A 12,215-nucleotide genomic window follows, 5' to 3' on the forward strand; every position below is an offset into this window, starting at 1 on the left:
TCTAGATGTCTAATTTCAGACACCCAGGTTTGTACATTTTTTGGACAAAGCCATTTTAACACTGCGAGAAAATTCTCCCTCCAAAATGCCTTAAATCTGCCTTTTGCTGAAGTAGGGAGTGTGGGACAAAAATGATTTGGAGTTGGCCAATTCAGTATCAAGACTCATGAACCCAATTTTCTGAAATCATATTAATAGTTTTCTTGTCACCTTCTTTTAAAATCAGGTGCGCTTTCATCTTCCTTGTCTTCCTAGGGAAAATGTTACAACATAGGTTTGGAAATGCCCATTTTCACAAGGCAAGAATTTCTAACCATCTGTAGAGTTTTTTGTTGTCTTAAAAAACATGAGCTTTTGGGCTTAGCTATGTCTGCCTGCCTGTATGAACAGTACTTGTAACATTGTGGGCACTACTGTAATACAAGTAATAAGAAATAAACTTGCATCACTAAAATGGGAAAGGCTGAATGGAGTTCCAGCCTAGCACTGACCCTTGCAACATCTATAAGTCATTTTATTTCTGTTTCCTGATCTATAAAATTGTTTTTGCCATAATGTGCAGAATATATAGACTCATTCTTATTGTTTTGTATTATAATCTTTATAGTAGTGACCCCTACTGGAGAATACATCACTGTTCATGCCTAATGAGTTTACCTTTTTAATAATATGTTCTACTGGGCAGTACATATGCCAGTACATAGTACCTTATGCCTAATGTGTTTACCCTTTTTAATACTATGTTCTAGGATCGTCTGTACTTTGTTATGGAGTATGTGAATGGTGGTGACCTCATGTATCACATTCAGCAAGTAGGAAAATTTAAGGAGCCACAGGCAGTGTGAGTGTTCGTTGATTTAAATAAAGTCATTACTAATTTTACACTGCAGCAGAGGGATCAGATGTGTCCAGTATGTACAGTATTATATAGAAATTGGGGCTGTCATATTTTTATCCAGTCTAATAGAAACTTTGTGGGCCTGCTGGTCTAAACACACAGCATATATTGTAGGAGATAGCTTCACCTTGGGGGGAAAAAATTTAAAATCAATGGCGACAAGTTTTTCAACAAGTAAACCAGAGTACAATATGGCTATTAACAATTCACACTAAATGAACAACACTGTGAGAGACAAGAAACAGATTCAGCATTTACTATGTAATTAAGCTTAATTTAATGCATATCCAGTGATAGATACCGTGGTCACACTTTATATTAAGGTTCAATTTATAGATAGTTTTAAGAGTTAATACATTAATAGGTGTTTTAATAAATAGTTAATCAAATTGTTATATATAGTTATGATGTCCAACAGATCAATAGGGTTGCTAAGCATCTGTAACACCTTCTGATGTACTTTTCTTTAAAGTGTGCTACTCAAGTTTGTAAAATGCTTTTAATGTCTATTAATCATTTATTAGCATTTTATAAACAGTTTATCCATTAAACCTTAATGTAAAGTGTGACCTGTTCTGTTTTTAAAAATGAAGAAAAATAGCTGTTAAGTTGGAACTTGCTCAGTATGATTAAAATCATCAAGGAAGAGTCATTAAAAAAAACCTTAATTTTAAATATTTGACACATAAAAGACAAAAATGTAAGCATGACCTGACTAAGTACTAAATAAAAACCAGAGTCATCTCACGGGTCAGATCCTCAGCTGGTGTAAATGTACATAGCGCCACTGATTTCCAGCCGGTATATATTGCCATAGCTCCTGACGTCTGTGGAGCTATGACATTGTACACCATCTGATGGCCTGCCCCGTCAAAGAGACTAAAAACAATTCTGAACCAGCATTTTAAGAGCTGTGTTGCCTGCTCCTTTTTATTAAATGTAATAATCAATCTTGTTTTTTACTGGCCTTCTTGCATGTAATTGGCACATCTCTGCAGTAGGATCATAGAATATTAGGGTTGGAAGGGACCCCTGAAGGTCATCTAGTCCAACCCCCTGCTCGAAGCAGGACCAATTCCCAGTTAAATCATCCCAGCCAGGGTTTTGTCAAGCCTGACCTTAAAAACCTCTAAGGAAGGAGATTCTACCACCTCCCTAGGTAACGCATTCCAGTGTTTCACCACCTTCTTAGTGAAAAAGTTTTTCCTAATATCCAATCTAAACCTCCCCCACTGCAACTTGAGTCCATTACTCCTCGTTCTGTCATCTGCTACCATTGAGAACAGTCTAGAGCCATCCTCTTTGGAACCCCCTTTCAGGTAGTTGAAAGCAGCTATCAAATCCCCCCTCATTCTTCTCTTCTGCAGGCTAAACAATCCCAGCTCCCTCAGCCTCTCCTCATAAGTCATGTGTTCTAGACCCCTAATCATTTTTGTTGCCCTTCGCTGGACTCTCTCCAATTTATCCACATCCTTCTTGTAGTGTGGGGCCCAAAACTGGACACAGTACTCCAGATGAGGCCTCACCAATGTCGAATAGAGGGGAACGATCACGTCCCTCGATCTGCTCGCTATGCCCCTACTTATACATCCCAAAATGCCATTGGCCTTCTTGGCAACAAGGGCACACTGCTGACTCATATCCAGCTTCTCGTCCACTGTCACCCCTAGGTCCTTTTCCGCAGAACTGCTGCCTAGCCATTCGGTCCCTAGTCTGTAGCGGTGCATTGGATTCTTCCATCCTAAGTGCAGGACCCTGCACTTATCCTTATTGAACCTCATCAGATTTCTTTTGGCCCAATCCTCCAATTTGTCTAGGTCCTTCTGTAACCTATCCCTCCCCTCCAGCGTATCTACCACTCCTCCCAGTTTAGTATCATCCGTAACTCTGACTTCAAAAGCTCATCATTATTGTATATACTTAAACTACTTTTGGCAATGATATTGCATAGGGCAGGCAGTTAGTTCAATTAGCTTGAGGTAATTCATCCATTAACATTTGTATAAAGGAATAATATTTTTATCAATTATTTTAATGATGTGTGAATCTCAGTGTAAATAAATCAGCATTATGAGTCATAAATAATCTGATATGATCAGGCATTGAGAGGAATGACCTATCCAGTCAGATTACTTACCACATAACTGCCATGTAATAAGTGCACTGTTCTTCTTAATTTAGGAAGAAATGCCCAATTGTTTTACCCTGTCTTGTCAAAATATTATCAAACACTTGATGAATTACTTTGAAAATCAAGTTGATGCAGGATATTATCTTTACTGCTTTATATATACAAGAATGCAATAGCTTCTCCTACTCCTTTGCTTTAATTCTTTGGTGTGGTGAGTTTCAAATACATTTCTGCAGAGGAAAATTATACGCGGAAGATAAGAAAACTGAAATTATGTTCTTACAGGTTTTATGCAGCTGAGATTTCAATTGGGCTATTCTTTCTCCATAAAAGAGGAATTGTTTATAGGTGAGTACTAACTGACACAAGTAATTCCTATTAAAATCCTGGAGAGACTAATGTGTTTGGCTATTTACAGTCTTTTAAAAGATGTTTTTATAAAAAGTAGTCAATTTGCTGTTAATAACTAAACTTCATTGTTTTGTCGGTGATGTTCCTTTAACTAAGGGTGACTGCATATCTTAGCTATGTTGACATCTGCACTCTGCAGCATTCAATTGAAAACGCTTGAGTTCGAAACATTTGTTATATCTTATTGCATTGCATACATTCATGTGTCCTAAAGCGTGTGTTTATGTAAAGGGGTGTGTGTGCGAGAGAGAGTGAGTGTGTGTGTGTGCGCATGCCTGTATTTGTTATATATTGTCTACCACATTAGTGTAGTTGAGTTAGAATGCTCTAGGTGTACCTTGTGTGACCCTCTAATAATTCAGTACCCACACATTTCTGCAGAAATAAAATGTTGAACATAAGAACACTGCCAATTAGGAATTTAGCATTGTTAGCCTGCCATATATTTTATGAATGAAGATTTTAATATGCAAAGACAAATGTAAAAGACAGCAGAATCAAGAAGGGCATAGTACTTCAATGCATAATGGGATCCTGTGAATAGTAGAGACTGAAAGCTTTGACTCAAGGGCATCAGACAATATTGGTCAGACAGCAAAGCAAAAAACATTGGCCTAATGAGCAATTCTACCTTCTGATTTTAATTTGAGGAACAATTCAGTTTTCATTTTGTTGAATGCTGACCTTTAATTAAGTGATTACTTGTTCATTACTAGTTTAGAAGCTTGACTTAGAGTAGTGATCCTCAAACTTTTTCATAGTGTAGCCAACTCCTTAATAGAGAGTATCCCATGCACACCTCTCCTCCCATTTGTGGTCACATAACATTCCTTTGACACCACAGCATTTATGTCTTGTTAATCTGTAATGAGACTTTTTGGCCTTGTGAAAAAACTTCATCTTACTATCCATTTTTACACTATTCCTGTCAAGCCCCCCTTGGCCTCTCCTCCTCTTCTTCCCCGAGACATACTGCTTGGCTGTATTGTTTCATTGCTGAAGTATCATCTTCCACCCAAAGTGCTTCACAAACTGTATACTACATGATGAAATGCAGCCACTTCTGTGGAGCAGCATACTCAAGGGGGATGATATGGCTGATGAACTCTTGAACAAACCCCTACATTTATGAAAGATGCCATGGGATCTTTAATATCCAACAGAAGACACAGAAAAAACTCCCTGTTTTTAAGGCATCATCTGAAAGATTCCCCTCTGTCCACTGTGTGTGTGTGTATATATATAAAAAACACATAGTATTCAGTAATGCAACTGATGTAAGATGACGTTTTTGGTGCCCTAGTTGGCATAACTATTAATATTAAATTACGGTGATTCTTCATAGAGATCTGAAATTAGATAATGTGATGTTGGATTCAGAAGGACACATAAAGATTGCAGATTTTGGGATGTGCAAAGAACATATGGCAGATGGCGTAACAACTAGGACATTCTGCGGCACTCCAGACTACATTGCACCAGAGGTAAACATTTAACATTGGAAGTAGCATACGACTTTGTGAACATTTCACCCAGTGAATATATGACAGCTACAAAACGGCTGTTTTATGCCTAGGACTGTCCTGGCTTCTGCGGGGAGATGTGATACTTTTGTGAATGAATAAAAAAGACCCTTAATAAGATTTTATTTAGGGAATATCTATCTCATGAGAAACTTGAAGCATGGTGTGTTTATCAGATTGAAATTCAAATTTGTGCTCATAATAACAAACTGCTAAGCAAGCCATCATACCAGCTTGAACTGTCAGTCCAGTTTCATTAATGTTGTAGCATGCATGCATATAAAAAGACTTGTGCATTTAATTTTAAAGTCCTACAATGCTGACAGATGTTAATGAGGTTGTTATTGGGAGCAAATGTAGCTTCATTAACGCATCTCACCATGGGTTCTCACAGTTGCTATAAAATATATTAACAAGCATTTGCACTATTTTCAGGAACTCACGAGTCTCTTGATTTTCAACAAGAGATTAATGAATTCCTGCAGTGGTTCACCAATTTTCCTGCAAAGCTTCTGCACTGTATTCTGGATAATGTCTGTCTTATCACCTGATACAAAATTGGGCAACCACCTTTGGATTTGAGAAAGCTCCTCCTATTAAACCGCCAATTCAGAACTCGGATGCAGTTGACGTAACAAATCTAAAGTTTTCCCCCAAATTTCCCATTACTATTGTCAGTTACCCAAAAACAACATCTGTCTGACTTATTCAATGCAAATTGTAGTCAGATGTTTATAGTCAGGGTTTATAATGAGAAAAGTTTACTTTACCCATATCCACCCAAAAATCTTAGTTAAGTTATTACAGGCAGGGTAGCTCAAGTGCATCAACACAATTACTAAAAAATCAAGTTTCAGAGTAGCAGCCGTGTTAGTCTGTATTCGCAAAAAGAAAAGGAGTACTTGTGACACCTTAGAGACTAACAAATGTATTTGAGCGTAAGCTTTCGTGAGCTACAGCTCACTTCATCGGATACATAAAGTATTTTATTTTATATACCATCTCCTCACTGTACTTTCCACTTTATGCATCCGATGAGGTGAGCTGTAGCTCACGAAAGCTTATGCTCAAATAAATTTGTTAGTCTCTAAGGTGCCACAAGTACTCCTTTTCTTTTAAAACATCAAGGAAATTTCTGGCAATATGAACATCCAGAACTACAATTTATAAGTCTTATCAATTAAACATTCTAATACCCACATATACTCAGCCTGCTTGGCACAAAAACATTACCTTCTCACCTTGAGCATGCAGCTACTCGACATACTCACAACCAAGTACTGAAACCCCAGCCTTAATTCCAGCCTGTGCAAAATGAAGATGTGATATCAGATGGGAGAGAGAGAGAGAGAGAGTTGTACATTCAATAGTTAACTTAGGTATAAGACCAAATGAGAAATAAGGGACTGTAGTCATTAAGTGATTGGAAGATCTAAGTATTAGGATCTGCTGTTTATGTGTATTGAGCATGGACCCTAAATTCAAGAGCACTGATTTAAATCCCGTTTTGCCTGCAAATCTCAACACAACCATAACTCTGGAGCCACAATCCACATCTCCGTAATTAGATCTATGGTTCTGTGTAAAGGCATTTTTTCATGTAAAGGAATTTCTTCCTGATCCAAAAGGCAGCCTATTTTACTCAACACTAGTTAAAATGCGTCTCTGATTGGAGCATTTCCAGCTATAATTTAATATTTGTTAAAGCACAGACGATTTATATGTGGGGAAAAATATTCATTAATGTATAATGTGAATTTTGTCACTTTACTGAAATTGGAAGCAAGACATGTTTTTTTCTTCTCATAGTTAATAGTCTGTACCTGTGTGAAATGTTAACAAACCTTGTGTTTTCATGAATTGCTGTTACTTGCAGCAGGAGATCAGAATAACCCAGGTCAGCATTTCACCTTTTCCCATCAAAATGCAAATGAAGCCAATATAGCAAAGTACACAAAGAAGATAGTGCCATATCTATGGGTGATAGTCTTGTGCCAGCTATAGCCAGAGAAAACATGGTCTGTTGAATGGTATAGTTGAAATGGTGCATTTTCACTTTAATTCATATGAAAAAATTATCCTTTTACCACAACATTCTGTAACTGGAGGAAAATAGTATTTGTTTATATTCGATTTCAGAGCATGCGTGTGTCTTTCAGCCAACTGGTTTTCCTTCATTTCTGAGGACACAACACTAGAGGAAGAATTGTTATCTAAAACTATGCAATGAGCCTCAAAGCAAGGCCGTGGTGTTGGTGCACCAGCGGCCTAACCGGGTCAAGTTTTTTATAGGCATCACAGCAGAGAAGAGTTTTATGGAGGGATTTGAAGATGCATAATGAGTTAAACTGTAAGGTCTTTGGGGGCTGGGACTGTCTTTTTCTATATTTGTAGAGCGCCTTGAACAATGGGGTCCTTGTCTATAACTAAGACTATGTCTACGCTACCGTGGTAAGTCGGCCTATGCTATGCAACTCCAGCTACGTGAATAAAGTAACTGGAGTCAACGTACCTTAGGTCAAGTTACCGCGGGGGTCTATGCCGCGGTAAGTTGACGGAAGAGGGTAGAGTACTGCAGTTGACTAGAGAGCGATCTGCAGTTGATTTGGCAGGTCTTTACTAGACCCTCTAAATCAACCACCGGTGGATCGATCTCAGAGCGTTGATCCCGGCTATAGTTTAGACCAGTGGTAAGCTACCTTGGCACTAGGGAAATATAAATAATGCATAAGAATACCAAGGCACATACTATCTCATTCCCTTTTGCTGGCAAAGGAATTTCAGCATGTTTGTTCTAAGGCCTCCCAGTGGGCTAGATTTTACAGTAGATTATAACTTAAATGTATTAGATACATCCAAAGTGTCTTTATATATTCAGCAATAGAACCTAATTGAATTCAAAGCAAAATTATAAATATGAAGATGAATTCTCATCGGAGGTTTTTGATTTTAAATTTTCCCATTTCCAGTCAGCCAAAGAGGGAAATAGTGGTTTCAGCAGAGGAGGGGACCAATCATCCAACCATCTTGGGAGTGGCTTCTGTGAAAAGTTTCTAGAAGGATGAGATGCAAATCACCATCACCACTCTTCTCACTCTCTCCTCCCTCCACCCCCTCCCTCATTTAGCAATATGGAAAGGGCATGGTACTCATGATCCCCTGATACCTATTCATGACCCCACTCTTTTTGTGGGAGGTGATTCCCAGGTCGACAATGAATGCAGTACTGTAAAATAATGGGTTTCCTTTATTTGTCTTAGGAAATTTTGCATAATATTTTTAGCTCATGCATAGTGCACATTGGACAAAGGGGGTATTTTTACACATACAAGTTCAAGATTTGAGAACTGTGCAAAGGTTAAAATAATTGTATGCTTGGTGCAACCAATTCTGTCGGGCAGGAGTAAACTGATTATCCTGTATGGAATTTTCATTATTGGGCTGAGCTGAAATATAAATATTTATGGCTGTATTTCTAATAACCTTGAAATTGATTAATGGTGCAGTATCTCCTTGGCTGGTCACCAGAGACTGAGGGAGATGCATGTCAAAACCAGTATTAATAAAAAAGGGATTCTAATAGCTTGTACCACAAACTTCTCTCTTGGGCACAAAACAAAATCCCAAGAGTTAGAATCCTTGCAGTGACTGAAAGGTTGATTCTGAGAGAACCCCAAAACAATGTTTTTTTTTAAATGTTAAAAAAACAACAACAACATGTTCCTGCCAGGAGTATAGCAGGTTGATAACTATTTTGAATGCTGGAAAAGTGGACTTTGACTGTTGCTTGTGGCAGGGATACATATTCCTTTTAAAAGCTGAATTTATTATTATAGCAGTAGTAGTCATTTTATTGGATCATTTGTATTTATATTTCACTTTGTACCCAAAAGGATCCCAGAATTCACACGCTGTGTAGGGATCTTTTCACCTACCACTGAAAAGCAGCCAGTTCTGAGACTGAATGTGACAATGGACTCACAGTACACAAACCATTTTAATGACAAGAATTTAGTGAAGGAGGGAATTACTTGAAATAGTGAACTAATTAATTTTAAGTGTTCTTGATTCTACAGTGAAGCAGGAAACTAGCCCATGCACAAAATAGCAGCATTTCAGTACTACCCTGTGCCATTTGCAGTTTACAGCAGTCCATTCACACTGACCAGATTACATCCAGTGATGAAGAGCTTCAGCCCTTTAGAGGAATTATGCTTTCCTTTAGGACTTTTCTCTCTCAAGGGTAAGGACCTGTCCTTTTATTGTGTGTGTGCACAGTGTCCAGGACAATGGGGTACAATTACTAATTGGGTTCTTTAGGGCACCACCACACCCAAATAATAATGATGAGTTCTGTCTATGCTCTCAGCTTTTTATAAAATCCTATTAGATTTGCAAATACGTTAGTGTTATTAATTATCAGAGTTACAATAAAGGGTGATGGGGAAACAATGGGTAGGAACCTACCGCTCTCCCATCCCTCCCTCCCCCATTGAGAAAGTGTTTTGAATCTGCTTCTCTTCTCTCTCTCCAAACTCCATGAGCCACATCTTGGTGAGGAAACAGATTGGCAAGATTTGTTTACTGTTGGATTCAACAGATTAGTCTCCATCTCTGAACATGAGGTCAGAGCTTGCCAAATTTCTGTTTTATCCTTTATTAAGAATTACCACTTTCTGCCAGGGCTGCCTCGTTACTCAGGGAGGAATTGACACCTGCCACATTTAGTAGCTTTTGCTGTTTTAAAAATATATATATTTTTCTCTTGAAGTGAGTATTGACAGTTTGACTTTTATATGACTGGAAAGCCAAAAAACTGAGAAACTTCCCTACATATTTTGCACAACCTGAACCAAAATAACTGCACTCCTTCCCTGCCCCCACCAAATTATTGCCCTTCTTTCAAGTCCAGATTTTTTCCCATTACATTCCCAATTAGTGCTTTGAATAGCTCCAATTTATGTGTGAACCAAGCTGCCAGTTTCACTGTGAGTGATGGACAGGTTAATAAATTAACATGGCAGGTTACTCTTTTGCATTTCAATTTTACCATATCTATAAACCCATATTAGAATTTAGTTAGTAATTCACATGGGACATACTTAATTAGGGTTTTGTTGTTGTTGTTTTAAAATCTTTTGAGGGGTCCAAAAGGTGCAACAAATGCATCATTCCACCTGCTCTGCGTTGTCATGGCATCACCTAGGTTTATTTCCCCAATTTGAGGGGAAAACATCACCCTTTTATTTTCACTGTGCCAATAATTCCTGGTGGCTTTGAGCTGTGGTATATGCTAGAAAATTCCACATGTTCAAGAATTGAGTTCTAATATTAAACGTGAAACCATATTTCTCAGGATGAAACCAGTTGGGACACCACATTCCAAGGTTCAATGAAAGAGTTTAATAAGCACGTTGAGTGGGATTTTCAAAGAGCAACTAAGTCCCTTTCAATGGAATTTGTCTTCCTTAGGTGCCTTTATAAATCCCACCCTTTGATCCTACCTGCATCTTATTAACTCTTTCAGCATTCCTGGAGGGAGGAGATACTGCATAGTTTCTTCAGTGTCTTAGACACAAATTTACAGGGTAAATGAATAGTCAGCATCAGCAGACAAGTGTTTCTTGACCTTTTCCATACCAAAACCCCATGTTAAAATAGCAAAAATGTTCTGTTCTTTCCCACCCCAGGCCATCTGGCCATGGAGAAAGGGAAGATTGTTACTTCCGCAGACCTATTTGGTACCCCCAGGTAGAGAACCCATTGGATAGACATTTTAGAAGGATTTTGCCCCCTCTGTTACATGGATTTAATATTTTGTCTCTAATTTTCTCTAATTTCAGTTTACAAAATATCTCTAATTAGGCTCCTTGCAAGGAAACATACTAATTGTAAAAAATATTCTGTCCTTGCATTTTAACGACCTTTTAAAAATACAGCCATTACTCCGTGGCTGAAAACACTCTCTGATAGGGTTGGAATTTTTCCAGTACAGTGAGGTATTTTTTAACATGTTTTATGTATAAAGGCCAGTCCTTTCTTCTGGTTGAAATTTTGAAAGTGTTTGTTCTTTGAAGTAGCAACACTGATTTTGAATAGACCCCCTGAGAACTTACTGGTGAGTGGAAAATACATTGAGAGTAATCAAGTCTATCAACCGCTATAGCAGGAAGTAGGTGGCCCCAAGTGTATGTTATAAGGCCCAGTATATGTGATAATTGCAAAAGAATTGTAAAATTAAATCTGCATTTTTGTAGCCCCTTTCATCTAAGAATCTCAAAGCATTGTACCAGCAGTAAATTCATTATGCCTAGCTATAGAGAAGGAGGTAGGTACAGAAAACACAAATGACATCTGGTAAATTATGCAAAGTCAGGGAATAGAATCCAGGAGTCTCGATTCCCAATCCCCTGCTCTGACCAGTAGACGTTTTCCAAACTTAAATACAATGATTTACATGTTCCCCCACAATTTAAAAGGAGCTCTTTAAAATTCTTCTCCATTTTTTTCTAGATTGTTAGTTTAATTAGAGGTTCATATTAATAGCAGTTACCACTGAATAAAAAAGAAAAAATACTCTAAAAATTAGTTTTCTACAGTAAAGTTAAGATACAAACACTGTAATTTAGATGTCCTTAGCTACTCATTTCAGCTGCTAACTCATGAGTAATGTATTTCAGAGTGACTTATTTTGAGTTTCTTTGCTAAGAGACAGATTGCTAACTTCCAGATCATGTCCTGTTATTACCCTAGTGAAGACAATTATTTGCAGATAGGTTCTGAAGTCTTTGGGTAGTGGCTGAGTAGCGCTGTTTTGTTGAACTGATAATTAAGTGTTTTCCTTACTGATTGCTGGTTTAATTCCTTTACGAGACTGCTGAGAACCTAGGGTGTGTAATCTGCACTAGTCTCAGCAATTTGTTTCACAGAGAATGAAAAACACGTGGTAGCAGGAAAAGGAGACTAAATTAAGGAATATTTAATAGTGAAAGGACAGTATCTCATTGTCTGATTATTCCTCTGAAATAGACAAATTATGGTTTCAGGGTCAACTAGACTTGCCCCCAAACTAAATAGGAGAGACCTGTATTAGAGGAGAAATATCCAAGAATGTTTCAGAACATTCCCTTTACTGGAGAAAAATGGAATGGGTAATCTCTTCAGAATTACTAGAAATCATTAATAGTTAAGATACAAACAAATGATGTTAAACTGAAATGGCATTTAGATCTGAGACTGTAACCGACTGTAT

The 12,215-nt window shown here is 37.8% G+C and overlaps 1 protein-coding gene across 1 annotated transcript in view; it reads left to right on the forward strand.

The window, feature by feature from the left end:
- Nucleotides 1-12,215, forward strand: part of PRKCA (protein kinase C alpha) — a 317,605-nt gene that overhangs the window by 279,507 nt on the left and 25,883 nt on the right. The window contains exons 11-13 of the mRNA XM_048817528.2: nt 750-841; nt 3,315-3,377; nt 4,786-4,924. Coding sequence (XP_048673485.2) covers nt 750-841; nt 3,315-3,377; nt 4,786-4,924 — 294 coding nt within the window. The remainder of the gene's footprint in view (nt 1-749; nt 842-3,314; nt 3,378-4,785; nt 4,925-12,215) is intronic.

This window comes from Caretta caretta, chromosome 14 (assembly GCF_965140235.1).
Source record: "Caretta caretta isolate rCarCar2 chromosome 14, rCarCar1.hap1, whole genome shotgun sequence".
In the NCBI taxonomy this organism is placed as follows: domain Eukaryota; kingdom Metazoa; phylum Chordata; order Testudines; family Cheloniidae; genus Caretta; species Caretta caretta.